Source organism: Miniopterus natalensis, chromosome 8 (genome assembly GCF_054644295.1).
Source record: "Miniopterus natalensis isolate mMinNat1 chromosome 8, mMinNat1.hap1, whole genome shotgun sequence".
Lineage (NCBI taxonomy): Eukaryota > Metazoa > Chordata > Mammalia > Chiroptera > Miniopteridae > Miniopterus > Miniopterus natalensis.
The window spans coordinates 22813615-22833879 of record NC_142088.1 but is presented as its reverse complement, the minus strand read 5'-3'; the positions used below and the strand labels follow the sequence as shown (position 1 = coordinate 22833879).

Here is a 20265-nt window from a genome sequence, read left to right as displayed (position 1 = left end):
CTCTTATAGGAATAATGTTTACTTTAAACAGTAGTAATATCAGATTAACGATTTGTAGGATAAATCGGGGTGTCTTTACCTTAGGAATTAGAGGGAGATCTTATCTTGCTTCCTGTTCTATTGGTATATATGAGGGCTGTCCTTGCTCCTCTTTTGGTAGCCCCTGTGCCTTTCCCTAATGCCATGATAAATACCTCTTTTTCCTTTATCTCTCATTTATCTTTTCTTCTTCTGAGCATATTTTAAAGTGGTGAATTTTTTGTATACCACTTATATAAATATTGTGTGTGTTTGTGTGTTTCTAACAAAGAAATATACTCATTATTTGAAGCGTTTTAGCTGAGTTGAATACCCTCCTCCCTACCCAGGCCTTGATGCCCAGAATCTAGGTCCTTGGGGAGTCATGGAATACAGTTCCCCACATCCACAGGTGTCCTATGGCCTTGGGGGCAGGTGATCTTAGAGGGAGTGAGGAATGTAATATATCTGGGAGGAGGAAAGTAGATTTAGAGTATACTTGTGAGCATTTACCTAACACTACCAATACCTTCAGGGAGAAATCAAAGGTCACTTGTCAGACAGAAACTGTTAGTGGTAACAGCAATAAGCCAAAACCCACATGGCAAAGAGACCAAATACAACGTCAGGTCACTCACTATTTTACACCATTGTGCCAGGTGCCAGAAATAGATGATTGACATAAATATCTTGCCCCAAGTTTATGAAGGCTGTGGTCACATAATCCGTTATAAAGGATGGTATGTTGCTCTGGTGCCAAATCACCCAAGGTGCCATAGTTAATATGGAGTCAAGCCCACTCCCAAGCCAGCATCTTTGCCTATGCTGACTGTACTTTGTATATTTATCTCCTTTAGAACAATTATGTTGCTGTAATGTAATGGTTTCCTCCAAATAAGTCTTTTCCTCTATCAGGCTATAAGGTCTTTGAAGCCAAGAGCTATATTCTTTTCATCTTTGTATCCACAGTGGCTGGCACATAGTAGGTACTCATTCAAAAAGTACTTGTTGAGTACTTAGGTTCCAGGCACTGTTCCAGTTCCTGGGAAAATAAGACACAAAACTCTCAGCTCTCAAGGTGCTTGCATTCTGGTAGAGAAGATGGACAACTATGATGAAACCCCTTAGTACACTGGCGCTTAGGAGATAATTTGTACTTTGCCTAGGAGTCTCTGAGTAAGTCCCTGGGAGACCCTTAGGGCTGCATATTTCTAATTAAATTTATCTCTGTGAAAATATTTTGAGCTGCAGTAAACATAAAATCTCCATTTCTCTAGTCTGTTGATCTTACCACAAGAGGAATTGTTTGAGTGGTCCTGGGAATGCCACTGCTACGAGGGTTCAGTTCAATTCAGCCAACACAATACAAGGCGTATGTGCAAGGCGCTAGAAAATATATTCATATATTATCTCACTGAGTGACTCCCTTTGATTAAGAAGGTCTTTCATTACCCATATCTCACTCCCTCTGCTGCCCCAGGTCTCTGTGTCCTTAACAGGGCACTCCCAAGGCACCCTGTGCACTCTGCCAGTGTGGCTGTATTGTGATACCTGGTTTACTTTTCTGTTGGCTGCATTCACTGGTGTATTTTTAGTTACTCGAGGCCGGGTGGCAGGAGGTGGTTGATCAAATCCCAGCTCCCTTACTGTGTGACACCGTACAGCTTATCTAACCTCACTGAGCCTCAGTTTACTCATCTGCAAAATTTAAGCAATAACAATGTCTATCTTGTTGTGAGGGTTAAAAAATAATGCACATAAAAAGCCTAATGTGTGCCCACCTATAGTGTATCATTAACTGTTAACTAGGATGGGGCCTGCTATATCACAGGTATTCAAAAAAATGTCTCATGAATTAATCCCCATTTAACTTTCAGTGAATAGGGAAGAGAATGATGCCAGGATCCAAGTCTTCTCACTTAAAACCTTATACTCCTGGTTAGAGCGTCGGCCTGTGGGCTGAAGGGTCCTGGGTTTGATTCCAGTCAAGGGCATGCACCTCAGTTGCGGGCTCGATCCCTGGCCCTTGGTAGGTCAGGGCACATGCGGGAGGCAACCCAATCGATGCATCTCTCTCACATCGATGTTTCTCTCTCCCTCCCTTCCACTCTCTCTGAAAAGCAATGGAAAAAATATCCTCGGGTGAGGAATAAAAAATAAAAAAAAATCTTGTACTCCCGCTGTAACATGACGCCTTAAAGATATGCTTTTTTTTTTTTTTCTTCCCTAAATAAAAGTTTAGGCCAGTAATCTTATGGGATTTTTATGCTATTTTTAGGTGCTTGAATCAGTCAGGAAGAAATACTTTGAGTACTTTGAATACTGGGACAACTGGATTGAACATTAGGATCAGTAATGTCTTGAAAATTTGAGATTGCTGTCCTTAAAGTGACTAACCCCTTTGCTTGGAGTCCAAGACATTCTTGTATCAAATTCTACCCTCTACAAAAAAGTATTGGCCTGGGGTTCCAATGTCCAGAACTGAGGAGGCAGTTAAGTCATTAAAAATTGCGAGGAAAAGCACTGATGCTTCCGTTAGGGTCTACAATCGTCTGCCTGTGTGAGCGGGCTCTGGTCACTGAGTGCGAAGCGGGAAGCAGAACAAGTTCCCCTTCTCTCCTCAGCTCAGTGCTTCCTTCCCGCCCCACTCACCCCGAGCCACACGGCCCTGCTCCGGTTCCCAAATGCTTCCTGCTGGTAGCCCGGCATGCAGACAGTTGAATCTTGAACAACTAAATTTTTTCAAAGAAAGGAATCCAATATCATTCACTTCAAGTATTAATGGGCAATTGGGATGAGGAGAATGGCTTCTTCAAAACTGTTCACATCACAATAGATGGGCAAAGATAACCTACGCTTTCCTGGAAATATTGTGAGTTGCTTATTAAGCAACAGCTATTTTGGGGGAGGCAGAAGTAAAGAATTCAACAGTGTAGTCTGCTAAAGTTAATGTTATATTTATATTGCTTTATAATAATCAAATTAAAATATTTATTCAAAACAATGTAAAATGTTAACAATGGTTTTTAAAGTCTATATCATCTACTTACTGATTTTCCTTTTTTATTTGTGTTTAGCCATCCATAGGTCTTATCTTGCATTATCTCATCTGAAAAAATTTTTAAAAATAATTATATAAATAAGTTGGCACTTGTCCCACTTGACAAGCATGTTCTACACACACATCTCTAACTAATGATTGTGTAGCATAGCTATTAGGAGCGCACACTCTGGAGCCAGACTGCTTTTTCTCAAATAGTCTCTGTAACTAATGACCCATCTAACTTTAGACAAGTTATCTGGACTCCCTCTGTTTCCTCATTTGTCAAACGATGAAAATCCCCCTCCATAGGTTTGTGTGATCTGAAGGGCTGAAGTATGTAACACTGTGTGTGGAACATAATAAGCACACGATGAATGCAAACGTTATTGTTGCTATCATTACTGCTCCCTTGAATCTCTGCCCCTTGGGTCTGTCATTAAAAACTCCAACTGTTATTTTCAATAGTATTATTAAAATGCATACAAGTGATTAAAATTAAATGCCATCATGCTCTGTAATTTATGTACATGAAAGATTAGTCTTTTAGTCAGATTACAGTCAATGTTTGTATTGAGGACTTCTACTTTTCTGGCTCTTAATGCCAGTTCAAAAATTAAAAACTAAAACAGCAGCAGCCACAACAACAAAATACCCAACTACTACTCATGTGCTCTAGGCGGTCCTGAATGTTTCTGTGGCTGTTAAAAATGAAACATTACTCCAAGCTGTGCTTGGCTGGATGTTTAAAAGATTGCTTTCGCTCATCCTGACTGGAGCCTCATTTTAGCCTATCCTCTAGCAGCCCCTTGGGTAATCTTCCACCACACATCTGCTATATATCCAACTCTGTAAGACTGTGTGGACAGTAATCTACATTCTGGATAGCTTTCATGAATAATTTTGCCATTTCCTTAACAATTCAATTCCTGACTTGAGAGAGAATTCTTATGGTGGTAAACTAAAAGCATTCATAAAGCATGGAGTGGAATGGCCCTGGCCTTCAATGAATCGTGATGCTAGGATAAAATATATGTGCGTAAGTATCAGGAGTTAGGGAGTATCTATGAAAGTAGCTCAAAGTAACCGAGGTAGGCACATGCCTCTAATGCGCTCACAGGTAATAACACAAGGCATTCAGCAGGAGCACTATATGAGCCCCACTAAATAAAGCCTTCAATGTCTGCATTTTATATAATGTATCTGTAGAAGTACTGGGTTAATCATATAAGACTGGTCTGCATGAGAAAACTGAAAAGTGTAACGCAAAGTACAACAAAACCATTTAAAATATATATTAGCAATCTTAAATAGCTTGTGTTCCGGAACATAGATTTTTAGATATACAGGAGATCCCATAGTCTTAAAACCATCTCTCTCATTTTAAAAAATGAGAAAAAAATCCAGTAAAGGTTGTGGCCTGCTCAAGAGCAAGACAGGAGTGAGCAATAAGATAACAAACCCCATTTCCTACCCTAAGTCTTTGCTTGAAAAAAAGATATCCCATAGTCATTCTTCCCAGCTCTGTACTGGATTTGACACTGCTCACAAGCAAAGGCTCTTCACTCTTCAGAGGAGACTGGGCTACTGGCTTGTTTCACAGGCTTTTTACATCTTTTCAAATTACTCAGCCTTTCCATACCTCAGTTGCATCATCTGCAAAGCTAGGATAGTAGTGTCAACCTCACACGCTTGTAAAAATACTAAATAATCTATGTAAAGTGTTTACAAAGTTATGATGATTAAATAAGGCAATATAAGGCAGCCACAGGAAGTACTCAAATACTTATTTTTAGTATTTAGTTACCTTCTTTCACTTTTAAAATGGAGAAATTGAGGCTTTTGTAAGACAAATGATAGCTGAAGGTCACAGAGCTAGTTAGTGGCAAGGCAGGGGTGAGATCCAGTTTAACCCTGCATTAATATTTTCTGTTACTTGGTAGAATGTTTTGCATTTTCAAGAATAGTTGGAAATAACAGAATAAGGAGCTTGCTGGCTGTTCTATTAGATTTGCTCCCAAAGTTCTTCTATGGAAGCAACTTTCAACCTTTTCATCTCATGGCACATAAACTAAATACTAAAATTCTGTGGCACACCAAAAAATACGTTACATTTTTTGCCGATCTGACAAAAAAATAGGTATAATTTTGATTCAATCACACTGGACGGCTATTGTTGTGTTGATGTCATTTTTTAACTTGACAACCTAAGGGAAAAGAGGTCAGTGCCCCTTACTAAATAGTCAGGTATTATGTGTTTTAAAAATTCTTGTGGCACACCGGTGTGCCATAGCACACTGGTTGAAAATCGCTGTCCTATGATTAGAAGAACCCAAAGGATATTAGAATAAAAGTTTTATAGAAATCATATTATGGTTACCTAAGTATCCCAATCTCCCAAGATATCTTATTACTACTGAATGTTATTCCCAATGGTCACTTTTTCTTCTAGAATAAACAACAACTTGGGTGTACTTTCAATTTTTCCTGATGTTTAAAGTATTAGTTTCTGAAACTGACAATCCTATGTTACAAAATAGCTTCCTGCACCTCAATACGTTCTTAGAACTGTTATCATTGTATAGAACAGATGTATAAATACATGTATATATGTAAAAATACAAAAACATATATGGCTAAAGCATTAATTTCTAATCATTTTTATTTCATCACATTCAGCTATTCAAGATAAGCCAAATTTCCCTTCTGGATACTCTGTTCTAAAAATATACTTCTTCACAAATTGGCAGTTACAAAACTGTCATGGGAATGTAAAGTTCAGCATAGGGAATATAGTCAATAACACTGTAATAACTGTATGTATGGTACCAGGCAGGTACTTGAATTATCAGGGGAATCACTTTGTTTTTTATATGATTGTCTAACTACTATGCTATACACTTGAAACTAATATAATACTGAATGTCGACTATAATTGAAACATAACATTTTAAAAGTAATAAAATAAAAATATACTTCTCAATCACACTTTATTTGCTATCTTTCCCCACAAGTCCTTAATTGGAGAATTCTCTCTACAACCCAAAGGTGCTTGCATGTTACAAAGAAACGTGTTTGCGTGCTCATCTTCCATCAAATGTTCTAGTTACCTTCTTTTTATAATACTGCAGGCACCTCTGGATGGATATTCAGTCACGACACAGTTATGACTGTTCCAACTGTTATATATTAAAACATTTCTGTACTAATTTGTAAAAAGTTGCTGCCTAAAAATGTTCATTCATTGCCCTGGCTACTTTGATTCTCTTAGGACTCTCTAATTTCCTGCAGCCCCAATACGGCACAGCAAGAAACCTCCAAAACGCTGATCCAACAGTATCGTCTGATTTGGCTGTTCCATACTCATGCTGTACTAGTTAAGTATTTCGATTATCACCTTTGGGTTTACTGATATGTTGAATATGTTTTCATAATAATATCACTGAACAACTCTTTGAATTAGAAAAACCTCTTCACTAACAGATCTACAGGATAGCTAAAATGTTTGTAAACACAGATAAACATAATAAATGGTTTACTAATATTATAAGACATAAAAAATAAACATTATCTAGGATTTTAAGGCCACTTGCATTTTGCTCTGCTTGATTTCCCACTAATATTGTAATTCTACAGCTTTTTCATGCCAGTTATCATAAAATAATGTGATTTACATTTCAAAAGAAAATATTGATAATCATGAGTTCATGTTTTCAATTTCACTGAATATTTGAAAATTATAAGAATACATATACAAATAATAACTTACCTGAAAAATTAGGGAACTTTACATATTCATTTGGTGAAATAAGGGAATAATGTGAACTCTGAAATAAAAACAGGCCAGAAAAAGTTAATAGAAACAATAATTAAATATCAATATAAATTTTAAACTTAGTATTATTGATGGTTACAAATAATAATAAAATGAGATCCAATGTTATCATTTGGCTTTATCTTAAAGAAAAGAATTCATTTATAATTTAACCAGTGCAACTGGAGGTGATAAGATAATTTTCATGGCTGAAACATTGTATTAGTAGGTTGTTGAGGTAGGAACTGGGAAGGATTAAAAAAACACAAACCACATATTACTTTGTATATCACTGACCCCTTCTTGTTCTGTCTAAGCCTCAGGGGGGAAAAACTAATAAATTAAAAGAAAAAATAAAATAAGATTAATATCAAAGAAAGCATACATCAAAAGAGAAGGGAGAAGTGGCATTATACAAAATGGTAGAGTAGGGTGCTCAAGGAATTGGTCCCTCTAACTGAAAGAAATAGAAATTGTCAAAGACTGACAGATCAATAATTTTAAACCCCAGAATCTAGTATAAAACTTACAGAAACCAGAGGGCTGGTTAATTTTAAAAGGATAGGTAAATTTTGGTATTTTAAGAAATCCACTGGGCGTTACCTGGCTACTGACATAATGGAACACAGACTTCAGTGACTGAACAGATTGACAAGGAATATAGTCTTTGCAAAATAGTTAGGGTAAGTCACAAAAGAAATAGATGATTGCAGCCCTCAAAAATCAACAAAAATATTTCATAATATGGAGAAGAATAATCTAAGTTCTAGAGTTACATTATAATATTTAAAATGCCCAATTTCCATAAAAATATAATGCATACAAAAAACAGAAAATATGACCCATTCACAGAAAATAAGAAAAAGATAGAAATACCCTGAGGAAGTCCAGGCATTGGACTTACCAGACAAAAATTTTAAAACAATTTTTAAAATTTATTTTAAAACAATTTTTAAAATTTATTTTAAAACAATTTTTAAATTTTATTTCTTAAATATGCTCAAAGAACTAAAAAGAATCAAAGACAAAGAACTAAACAACAACAAAACTATGTATAAACAAATTTTAAATAAAGAGATAGAAATTATTAAAAGGAACCAAGTAGAAATTCTGAATCAGGAAATATCGTAACTGGAATGAAAAAATTACTCAAGGAGTTTAAGAGCACATAGAAGCAGACAGAAGGCAGAATCAGTGAATAAAAGATAAGAGATCAAAATTATCCAGTTTGAGCAGCAGAAACAAAAGATTCAAGAAAGATGAACAGTGTCTCCAGGACCCTGGGGACAACCATGAGGAATACCAACATATACATTATGGGAGTCACAGGAGAAGAGAGTGAAAGGGTGGGAAAGAATATTTGAAGAAATAATGGCCATAACCTTCCCAAATTTAATGACAGGCATGAATCTACACATCCAAAAAGCTTGATAAACTCCAAGGAGGATAAACTCAAAGAGATGTACACAAAGACATACTGTAATCAAAATGCCAAAAACCAGAGAATTTGAAAGCAGCGAGAAGTGACTCATTATGTACAAAAGCTCTTCAATAAGGTTAACAGCTATTTTTCATCAGAAACCAGGTAAGTCAGCAGACAGTGGAGCCACTGATCTTCAGGAGGCAGAGGGAGGAATATGATTTCTGTAAAGGGGTAACTGCCACATTGTAAAGCAGAGATATGTTAGAGCCAGGCTGTGTTCTTGAATATTCTGTTTCCATTTGAAAAGCTTATTGGGCCCTTTCCACCTTGTTAGTTGCTGAGCCCAACTTGACCCATCCCAAAATTGGAACAAAAAGCCTAAGAGTCACAAGGCCTCTACAGGTAAGGTGTTCACTGAGTTCAGTAGCTCTTGGTACTAGGTACTCAAGGTAATAACTGCTTTCCAAAAGGGGGACACTTGATAGCTGTGTTTGAGGAGAACAAGTCCAAAACCCCAGAAGAGTTTTTAGGCAGGGGCTCAAATCAGCACAGGAATCTATAGCTCAGGAGAATTATTAGGATTGTTGGACCCCAAAGATAGTGTATCACAGCTTGCTGAACAGCTTCTAACTCAGCTTGTTGGCTTGGGCTCCACTAAAAACATACTGATTTGTAGATCAGCCAATACTGTCTCCCAGACTCAGAGTCCAACAAGGTGCTGGGCATCCTTATGGAGTTGGTGGAAGAGGGTTGGGCAAAGAGACAAAAGTTTTTTACTGCCTGAATGACTGAATATTATGATTCTGCTCAGATAATCCGAATGAACTTTATCTGGTAAGTAGGCCCATGCATTTAGTCATGGTTTATTAGCCACTTCTGCTGGTGGAGCTGTAATACCACATTCAAGGCTGTTGAAACTAAGGCTTTTGACTTGCTGACCAGTAGGAAGTGATCTACGTAGTGAAAGCTGTGGACGTCAGAGGGACATCATGCTAAATGCTGACCCACTCACTGGTGACAAATGGCAGGTACAAGTAGGTACACCTAGAGGAATACTAAAAACATAAGGAAACTGATCTTGATCCTCAGGTATCAGTGGTATAGCACAGGTGGTGTTGGCAATGTCCGAGAGCATACCAAGTGCCATTAGTCTATATAACAGATTCACTTATAGTCACAATATTTGGAACAGCTGGGATATGGAAGCAACAACTGGATTCTGTTGGTGATAATCCACTGTAAGTATCCAACTCCTTTAGCAAATTTCACTGGGTTGTTGTACTGAGATAATGCATCTCTTACTTTCCCTGTAGCCTTTAAATCCTTAGTGAAGGCTGTGATTGCCCTTTGTTCTCCTAGGATTACAGTGTTTGTGTTTGGCCACCTGGGAGAGCACAGGGGGACAAGTTGGGTAGTGACTTACGTTTCCCACCAGTATTTCTCTACATGTGGCTCTTCCAATTCCTCTGGCACTTACGGAAGGAAGATGAACAAGTATGTAACACAATCATTTCTACTACACATTCAGATATAGAAACAACAGTACATTCAATTCACATACAGAGCCCCATCCAGAAGGTTACATTAGTTCCCTTCCCCATTGTGAACCTAGTCAAACCCCATAAACTGAATCTAAGTGATTGTGCTTTCCACAGGTCCACATAAGATAGAGATTTGGACACCCATATCCAACAGAGCCATGAGAGATTAGGTCCCTACCCTCTCTGAAATTCTCCAGCAAACTTGAATGGCTGTATAGAGCCTTCTATCTCCTTTAGGGACAAGGAGACCTAAGCTCCACCTCCAAACATATTTCTCTTTAAGCAGCTGAGATTAAGATAAGGGGGAATGGAGGCGTCATGGGTTGCAGAAGGAGAAAGCAACTCCATGCCACTTAACAGGGCTTCACATTTACTTTCAGTTTTGAGCGGTATACCAGCAATTCATGACTCAATCCAACAAAATTTTATTGTTGTTGGTCTTCCCAACACTCTGTACCAGGCAGCAAGGTCTTCATAGCTGACACCATCTACTTCATCTTTGGGAATGCCTTGACTCAGCAGCCATAAACACACTGCTTTCTGACTAGGGCCATGAAGTTTGTGTGTTCTCGAATGGCTTGAAATTGGTTTGCACAGTAGTGAGCTATTTTGTGAAGCCTACTTCAATCCAGGGCATCTGCTGTCCCTTACCATGATGACATCTCATAAATTCTTACCTGTTTTCGACATGGAGGCTAGAGGAGTTACCCAGGGAAAGCTAACTGTGATAATTTATCTGTATTTCTTTGGTTCAGTTTCTCATTTCCTAGGGTATCACCATCAGCATTATGTACCCAATTCAGGGCAGTAAGAGCAGGCATACAAGTCAATGCCTGTGTGTGGTTTCCCACAAGAGTTCATCTGTTCCAGGGAAATCTTCTCAGAAGGGCCAAGACTACTTTATAGCAGCCAAAACCCACTATAAAAAAACTGAGATATTCTATTGTTATTTTAAAACGGTTGTAAGATTGTTACTATATACTACAGGAGTTGGCCATAAGTTGGCCCAGCTGTTGCCACCCTTCCTTTATAGGTATTACACAGTCTGTACTCTCATCTCCCAAGCAAACCTGCCTAAATTCTAATGATTCACTTGGTTTCTGTCCATAGGAGTCATGAATTCCTATTCTGTCATCTTCAGTGTTGGTATGCATTTCTGTAATTACTGTCAGAGAGCAGAATCTTCTCACCCAGGGCAGATCTTAGTACTAATTGTTAAATAGGAATAGACTGAGGTAGATCATCAGATTGGCAAGGAAGTCTCTCCACCTGGAGGATAATCAGCAACAACCAGAGCACTGTTCAGGCAGGTGGTTTTGAACCTACTTCCCCACACTTGGCTTGCAACAACCTCTCCAATTCCCCCTCATTAACAGGCAATGGAGTGGAGGACTGTTTACTGGCTGACTGATCATACAATTTGGTGAGCATGTTGACTACCAATTCCCATGGGCTTCCACTAAATCCAAATGATCAGACCAGAGTCCTTGTCCTGCATCTTTCAGAAAGCCATGCCTGAAATTATCCCATCTTGTCACCAAAGTTGTCAAAAACTTATCCTACTTGTAAGCTAACAAGTTAGCCTGCCACAATTTTGTGCATGCTGGTAGAAGACATGAGTCTCCTGAGTCAGAGAGAAAGGACAGATTATTACTTAGAGCAATTGCAGTAACTGTATCAGTTCCTCAAGTCCTAGTTCCCACAAGGTGATAGGAAGAGGGCAGATAACAACTGCACATGCAGTGGAAAGGAATCCTGCGCCTCTCACAAGACATGCAGAGAAGTGAGTCAGAGAGCTGTCTCCACAATATGGAAAGATTTATGTAATGATGTTCACCACATATTAACTATTAACACCAATAATTTCTAGGTGGTGGAATTATAAGCTTTCTTTCTTGTATTTTTGGGGGTGCTGCTTGACGTTTCATAATAAGCTTGCATCATTTTCAATTACGTACTTTAAAAAAATCATTATGAACATTAAGGTCAAGATGATAATCTGAGTTTTTACAAAGCTTCTGTGAAATGAGCAGATATATATATAAAAATAGAGAAAAATCTGTATGCATACTAGGAAACTGAGAAGATTACTAGTTAGAGTTAGGGCAGGAATTAGAATTCCTTTAAAGAGACTTTAAAATAAATAAAAGGTGTGTGTGCAGATAAGAAACCAATAAGGGATGTTGAGGGCAACAGTGAGAAAATGTTACCACTCCAGCCAGAGCCCAGTGTTAGCTGAAGTCATGGAGGTGGGGGCACCCAGCAGTAGCTGTACATATGAAGGAAAATCCTTTGCCAGAATCAGAGCACCAAAGCAGGAAGACAGTAGGGCAGAAAACCTCAACCTTCCTTTCCCCTCTTACCCTCCCCCAAATGTCCTGCCAGTGCCTGCCATTTGCTGCACACAATTAAAAATCAACTAGAAAGAGAGTCTGGTGAGGCAGTTCACTGGGATCACCATCTTGGGGCAAAAAAACAAGACAAAGAAAGGTGGAGGAAAGAAAGGGGTGGGGACGGGATGGAAAATAATAAACGTAAGTACTGCCCGCGGTCTAAAAATGGTTAGTAAAGATGAAAACAGATTGAAGGGCTAACCAGTCAACCTGTAACTTACAATATTCAAGTAAAAGCCTGACTTGGAAGAAAGTAAACAGAATCTGCTACCCCTCAATGGAGACACACATTTCTTCAAGCTCACTGCACCATCAATCAGTCTAGGGTGCCCACCTAAGTAAAGGAATGCTGGCCTAATAATATGGAAATACTCTGAAAATTCAGTGATGTTCACTGGTATTTACTGCTTCAAGTGGTATTTTTCCTGTTCCTCACAGGTAAAGGAAAGCTTAATGCAGCAATGTTAAAATTATTGGAAATATAAAATGCTTCCTTTCCTTTTGTCTGGTACCAAAAGCTTTAAATGAACAATCTCTGATAAAGTCCATCTCAAATACCAATGAACAAAAAACCTTCCAAAGAAAAGTATGAGCAAAGATAAAAATGACTAGAAAATTTTAAATGATCTATTTCAAAGGAAGGTCTATTTTGATCAATTGGAAAAGTCCCCCTTACTCCAAATATCATGAAAACTATTTTTATCTTTATTTTATAGTCTCAGTTTAAAAACATCATTATATCTATGAAAAGAAAACATACAGATTAGAAAAACTTCCAGGTGAAAAAATGTTGAATTAAAAAAGACAGTTCAATTCACATGCGTGACTTGGGTTAATTCAAAGTACAGAGTTAGCAAAGACAAAAAGTTTGGGAGATCATGGCATATCTCCCATCTGTCCATCAGTCATTATTCAAGGGTTACAATTTTATAAATGGAATTCATAGTTTAGTGAAGGGCTTGAACTCTCATCTTTCTAGAGACAAGACGTGAACTGCAAAGCAACTTGATTACAAATATAAGTTCATTCTTACGAGGGTGGGGAGGATTACTCAGAAGGTAAAGCCAAGCCCCAAGGGCAGAGCCAGGAGCTTCAGAGTTACTATGGCCCAATAACTGCTTACTATATGCTTCCCTTTCCCTTTCTTCCACCTTCAAAATATTTCAGTTTTCCTGATCCTGACTCACTCTTGTATGCAGGGGACAGATAACTGGTATCTTCAATTCACAGGTCTTAAAATTGAGAGAAGCCATACTCAAGAAGCCTCATTCACCTGGGCCTGTTTTAGATGTTGAAATTCTGTACCTCAGGCCCAGGCCTGATGCAGTAAGAGCATGAGACTATGGATCTTGGGAGTGGACTAAGTATATTTTATATGTGGGAGGGACATGAATTACTTGGGGCTAGAGATAGTTAATCTGTGGTGGTTAATCTACAAATATGACCCCCAATGAACAATACCTCCTTATGGAGTCCCCTCTCCTACTGAATCAGGGCTGAGCCTGGGACTTGCTTTAACTAACGAAATCCAGCAGAAGTAACCCAGTGCTAGTCTTGAAGCCCCATTAGAAGTTCAGACGCCTTGCTAGAAAGACCACATAGAGGCACAACAGGAACAGGCCAGATAGAGAGGGAGAGGATAACCCCTAAGGTTAAGAGTACACGGAGAGCCCTGGCCGGTGCGGCCCAGTTGGTTGAGCACTGTTCCATGCACCGAAAGGTTGCCGGTTCGATTCCCTGTCATGGCACATACGCAGGTTGCAGGTTTGATCCCTGGTCGGGGTGCATGCGGGAGGCAATCGATCGATGCTTCTCTCTCACACTGATGGTTTTTTCTCTCTCTCTCTCTCACCCCGCCCCCCAATCTATCTCTCTCAAGTCAATAAAAACATTTTAAAAAATTACACAGAGAAAGAGAGAGAAAGATATCAAACCAGATATCCATACATCCCAAGTGAGCTCAAACTTGGAGTTATTCTCATGCAGGTATAAGACATGTAAAGGAGCCATCATTAGTGTTCCGGCACAATCCAGTAACTAGATAACTACAGAATGAGCCAACATCAAGTGGAGCAAAGCAACTTGCCAGATAAGGGCAGTCAGCCCACAGAATCTTGAGAGATAATAAAATGGTTATTTTAAGCTGCTAAATTTGGAGTGATCTGTTATGCAGCAATAAATAACTCACTTGTCAAATTAAAAATAAAGATTTTGGAAGTCAGACTTAATAAAGAAATGAAAAGGCAAACTACATAGGAATGAATATGTGCCATGAATATACACATGGTTAATATCCTTATAAGAAAAAGACCTCATGATAATACTTAAACATAACCACCAAATATTCAACAGAAAAAAAATGGACAAAAAACATGGTCTGTCATTATTTAAAAGACCATTAATACTCAAATACCACTGGTGAGAATGCAAAGTGATACAATCTTTCTGGAGAGCAATCTGTCGACATGCCATTTCTATGAATAGACAAGGAGACAATCACAGATCCAAATAAGTAGTTAAATAAAAGGATATTAATTTCAAACTAATGTCCAATAATATAGAATACGTTGGAAATAATTAATATCTATATTTGATGATATTCTGCATCTTTCAAAATTTTAAGAAAATTCAGGTAGCATGCTTATAATATCTAGTTTCAAAAAGTACAATATAAAAAAGTACAAGTATAAAATTATATATAGTTTGAGTCAAGCTTTTAAAAATAAATAAAAGGTATATGTATATATGCATAGCAAAGACTAAAAGGAAACAAAATTGTTAAATGTTCCAGTAGAATTATAACTACTTTTATTTTCGTTTTTATACTTCCATTTTCTAAATATTCTATACTAACCATATTACTTCCAAATTCAGTAAAAACCAGAATGTTATTCTTTTTAAGTTATATTGGTTGAGCTATTGATCTAGGTATTTAAGAATAATTCCCCAACTAGAAATATTTAATAAAATTATATCTTTTTGAGTTTGGTAGGGGATTTAAAAATAACTTAGTATGACCTGTCATTCAACAGATGAGGAAATAGGCTTAGAGATTGAGGTGCCCATGCTTGTGGAAGTATTTAGATGCAGAGCCTTACTTAGAATTTAGATTGTTTACCCACTGACCAGTACATATTTTTACACTGTTTTATGAGCTACCTATAATAGTAATTCAAATAAGATGTAAAGATCTAAATAGAATAACTGTCCTTTTGAGAAAGACTTTACCCGAGTGTATATTTTAATTTACGTTCAGATAATTCTTACTTTATACTATAAAGTTATTAATAACAGGGAGAACATATGCTATTTCTTATTATATGACAGTTTGATTAAAAATTTCCATTGAAATAACTTCCCAGACTTTTAAATTTCCTTTGAATTTACACTTTGTTATTGTTGTTACACTTTTAGCTGAATTTTACACCAACCCATGAGACTAGCTTACGTTATTGGTATCTCTGATCACTTTGCTTTGCCTTTAAGGGTTTTTTCCTCCTTACTTGAGTATAAATAGGGTAGGAATGTTTACTATACTTAGATACACTTCCACTTGGAGACATTTGAATGCATTTTCAATTTATTTGTATTTAATTTGTTATTTTAAATGAATCAATTTTGTTTTTCTTAGTCTTATACTTCTAAAATGAGGGAGATACCTTTAGTTCAAGGTCTTCCTTTGGATTTTGGCTTTGAAAGCTACCTTTTGATTTTGGATCTGGGGAACTAAGCTTGTGTTCTTCCTTCCAGCTGAGGTTAGACTGTTACTTTGCCACTTAATTCCTGTTGGAGATGAGTCTAAGTTCCTCCTCTGTATTCTACTTGGATTTATTATTAGGGATATTTTTCAATGTTACCTCTGATGTAGTTGAGTCTCCTTTTAAAATGCTTGGATGTTTTTCAGGTAATTTCACTTCCAGTAGAAAGGGTGTATTACTCTGTCTTCGGTCTGTCGTGGATTCTGGTTGGTGTTCCTCTAAAGGTGTTATTTTATTCTCTCTGGTTATCTTCTTTTTCTTAGGAACATTGATCAGTGGAATATCACTGTGTTTAGTTGAGTCAACACTTTTAGGAGCAATAGCACTTGAACTATCTCTATCTGGCTGGTTCAAAGTCGGTCCAGTCAGGCTTTTCTCATCATCATTATTCATCAACTAGAAAATATATCAATAAAACAAGCTACCAATTAATCATTACTGACTAGAAAATATTTAAAACTAACAGAACTGGACTTAAAATCATTTGTACCCTTATCCTTTATCATAACAAGTTACCATCAATATTTGTAAATTATTACAGCCCTTATTAAAAGAGGAGCAATTCTCTACTTGCCTGAGACCATGGACTATTATCCAGAATGGTCCTCATACTTTATAAATCAGGGGTTCTCACATGTTCAGATGTTATAAATCAGCAACATCTCAAAAAAGAAGATTGAGGGAGTCTAACATTTTACTGTTATACCATCACCAATATATCATAAAATAGAGGGAATTTTAGTAGCAAACAGCACGTCAAAAAATCACAGCTCTACCACAAAGGAAATTTTAATAGCAAAATAGTACAAAGAATGGTATTTTATAATAAAGAACAGACTGTTAAGCTAAATAAATTTAGCTGTATGAAAAATTCTCTCTCTTGTCTTTTCTCTCTCTCCCTGGACTAGGGAAAACAGTACATACTAACTCTTCTGCTGATATTTGGGAGCCAATGATCCAAGGATGGAAATCATTAAATCCCATTTGTCAAGTAATATAGAAGAATCTTTTATTTTTTATTAGTTTACATAGGGATTCACTACTTTATGGAATGTACCTTCTGTAAAATTAGATCAAAAGCAAATAATATCATATGAACTATATTTTTACTTATTTCTATTATAAAATACAGACTATTATCCCATAGGGAAAAAGTAAAGAATGTGGTCAGGTGTTTAAGAATAATTTCAGAATGTGATCTAGGTGTTTAAGAATAATTCCCCAACTAGAGATATTTAATAAAATTATATCTTTTTGAGTTTGGTAGGGGATTTAAAAATAACTTAGTATGATCTGTCATTCAACAGATGAGCAAATAGACTTAGACCACTGTGCAGAACTTTATGCTTTCTCTTTTACCTGTGTTCTCCTTCTCTTCATCAACACCTTTTGTCCCCTATCTTCATATATATTTTTAAACGTTACTATTTTATGTTGAAACTTCTCTTTTAAGAGTATAATTTTACTTAAATAAATCATGTAACTGTAATGATATTGCCATAACAAAAATAACCAGGATAGCCTGAATAACTTAGTGTTTTTTTCCATCTATAAATAATTCTCCATTTATAAATACTTCATCCCTTTAAAAAATAGTGACTATTAGAAGTTGTCTTCCAAGTTCCCTTACCTCAGATGGAATAGTTTCAGCTTCGTCACTTATAAGAGGGGTATCTGTTAACAGAACATTTTATTACATATAAAATAAACATATTGTTTATATGTGTGTACACTAATAAATTATTGTACTTTTTCTCACCAAGAACAAAGAACAATTTAAATCAAAGAAACTACTTAAATAAACACTATTTAGTGAAAACAGATGAATCTCTTGGAAGGTAGGGAGAATGTAAAGTGTGAAGATAAAATGAAAATATATATAAACTGATGAGATTTCAGATCCATCGATTAAGACATAAAAACCAGTATACAGTATATTTTGCTAAAAGTCAAGAGCAAATAAAAATAAAATAAACCCCAGATGGTCAGTGATGAGGTTGGGATTGGAAAAACAGATTAGAATAAACCCATGAGAGAAAAGACCATTCAAGGGAGGCAGATTAAAGCACTTGTAAAATTCTTCTAGAAATACAAAGAATACATCTTTAGCAAATAGAAAAGGAAAACCTGAAAGGGAAAGAGAAGTAATAAAGAGTTGAGATACAAAGGAATGTGTAAGTCTAGTAAAAAAAAATTATATGGTCATTATTAGCTGCATGACTGTGGTCAGCTCATTTTTCTGAACCGTGTGGCGTTCTCATATGTAAAATAAGCTAATGATATCTTATAGGTATGATACAAGTATATGTAAGATGGGAGCAGCAATATGGTTAAATGCTTGCACTCCTGGGTCAAACAGACTTGGCTCAAATTCAATCCTTATCATTTAATGGCTGTGTGACCACTGATTTGTTTGATCCTGTTGATCCTGTTTTCTCATCTGTAAAAATGTGGATAAATAATAATAGTGCTCTCAATTGATTGTTGTGAGGATTGATTTCTAGAACCCAAGTAAAGTGCCTGGAACACTATGATCAATAAATGTTAGCTATGACTATAGGAAACCATAAGATTACCAAAAGGAAAGAAGTCACTAGATGACCCAATGGGACTTGAAGTAAACTCTTTGGATAAGTGAAAAAATTAATAAATTTAAAAAGGAAAAGATGGCGACCACCAGTGAGTGAAAGAGGTTAACTTCCAGGCTTCAAAAGTGGTATGTGATTCCCCTACACGTAAACAATGAGTGTACAGCTCTGCCAGGCTGGTAGTTCCTCTGGGGTTAGCAAAGGAATATAAAGAAGCCTGATGTAGCAGGGAAGTAGAGCAGAGAAGTAGAAAAGTCACCTGTGGCAAAAGCCTTATAACAATAAATCATTAGTCCACACCTTCAGAATTTAAGATGTTAAAGCTACAGTATTATACACCCACTTTAACTTACTTTCTAAATGAATCTTTTTACAGAGATTTTTTTAAAAAGACTGCATGTAGAGTTTGTCCATTAATTAAATCTCTTACTGATAACTGTGGCACGTTTGCAAATTTAATGTTAATTTAATTTCCTTTCCCCCCTTTTTCCTCCCCCCTTTCTCTTACACACACACACACACACCTCTACATAAAAGAGACCAATAGCCCTATAGTTGACAATGTTTAAAATACCTTTTCATAGATCACAGTTAAAATTTAACTTTTTTCTTGTCCTTAAAGGAGGAAAGGAACATTAAAATAACTGAATTAAGTCTAAGTCTTTTCTTTAGAGTGTTATAAAATAAATACTATGTACCAAAACTAGAATGAAATACACATTTTTTCCCTTTTGAAATATGAAATCCACTTAAAGCAAGTTACTAATTTTGCATTTGTGATAGAATCACCCTGGTTTTAATTATCTGAATAATAAACAAAAAAGTAAACTAGTTTTTCTTAACCTGATGTTACAGTGTCTTCAGGATTTTCAAACTGGCTTTCAGCTGCCTCATAGATATTATTTCCCTAGAAGCAAAAAAGAAAGAAAAGAGGAAGGAAGGAAGGAAGGAAGGAAGGAAGGAAGGAAGGAAGGAAGGAAGGAAGGAAGGGAGGGAGGGAGGGAGGGAGGGAGGGAGGGAGGGAGGGAGGGAGGGAGGGAGGGAGGGAGGGAGGGAGGGAGGGAGGGAGGAAATAAATAAATGTTGGACAAATGTTTAAAGAGCTAAAACATTTTTCTTTGCCTTCATAACTTTTAATACATTTTTTAAAAATTTACAGAAGTCAAGAAGAATATGGGTTTGTGAGGAAAGCAAACAAAAAATAGCACTATTTTAAAGAGAGGGACATACTGGCTAAAAGCTGAAGTTCCAGGGAGAGGACACCCAAGAATTGATAAGGGTATTTAATGACAAATGTACGAGAGAAAAAGATGTCAAGGTAAATGACATACTGTAACTTCGAGGATACCCCCAGGAAACAAATGACCTTTATATTAAAATACATTATGGCCTGTGAGTTGAAAAGTGATGTTGATGTTTACATAATTCCAAGAAGAATTATAAGGTAGAGTGATCATTGGCTTTTATAAAATACTGATCTTTCAGTAAGAACCCAAAGTCCATAGTCCCTTTCCTGAATAACCCCCCAAAACCTCCCTAAAATACCAATTCAGTTTGGTAATGCTAATCAATTTATTCTGTAGCAGCAGAACTCTGTCCAATAATAGCAGAGGTACTAAATTATAAATACGGTATATCAATATGTTGTAACTACCATTCCTTTTCATTTGTTTATCTATCTACTGAAACC

The 20265-nt window shown here is 36.7% G+C and overlaps 1 protein-coding gene across 4 annotated transcripts in view; it reads right to left on the bottom strand.

The window, feature by feature from the left end:
- CATSPERT (catsper channel auxiliary subunit tau) overlaps positions 1 to 20265 on the bottom strand; it is a 61228-nt gene that overhangs the window by 17521 nt on the left and 23442 nt on the right. For 3 of the 4 annotated variants that reach the window (XM_016208845.2, XM_016208842.2, XM_087819666.1), the window contains 5 exons: positions 19419 to 19482; positions 17618 to 17661; positions 16087 to 16383; positions 6828 to 6885; positions 3069 to 3127 (listed from right to left, as the gene is read on the bottom strand). In XM_016208845.2, coding sequence (XP_016064331.2) covers positions 3069 to 3127; positions 6828 to 6885; positions 16087 to 16383; positions 17618 to 17661; positions 19419 to 19482 — 522 coding nt within the window. Of the gene's footprint in view, positions 1 to 3068; positions 3128 to 6827; positions 6886 to 16086; positions 16384 to 16561; positions 17257 to 17617; positions 17662 to 19418; positions 19483 to 20265 lie in introns of those variants that run through there. The other variant, XM_016208846.2, reaches the window with a different exon arrangement.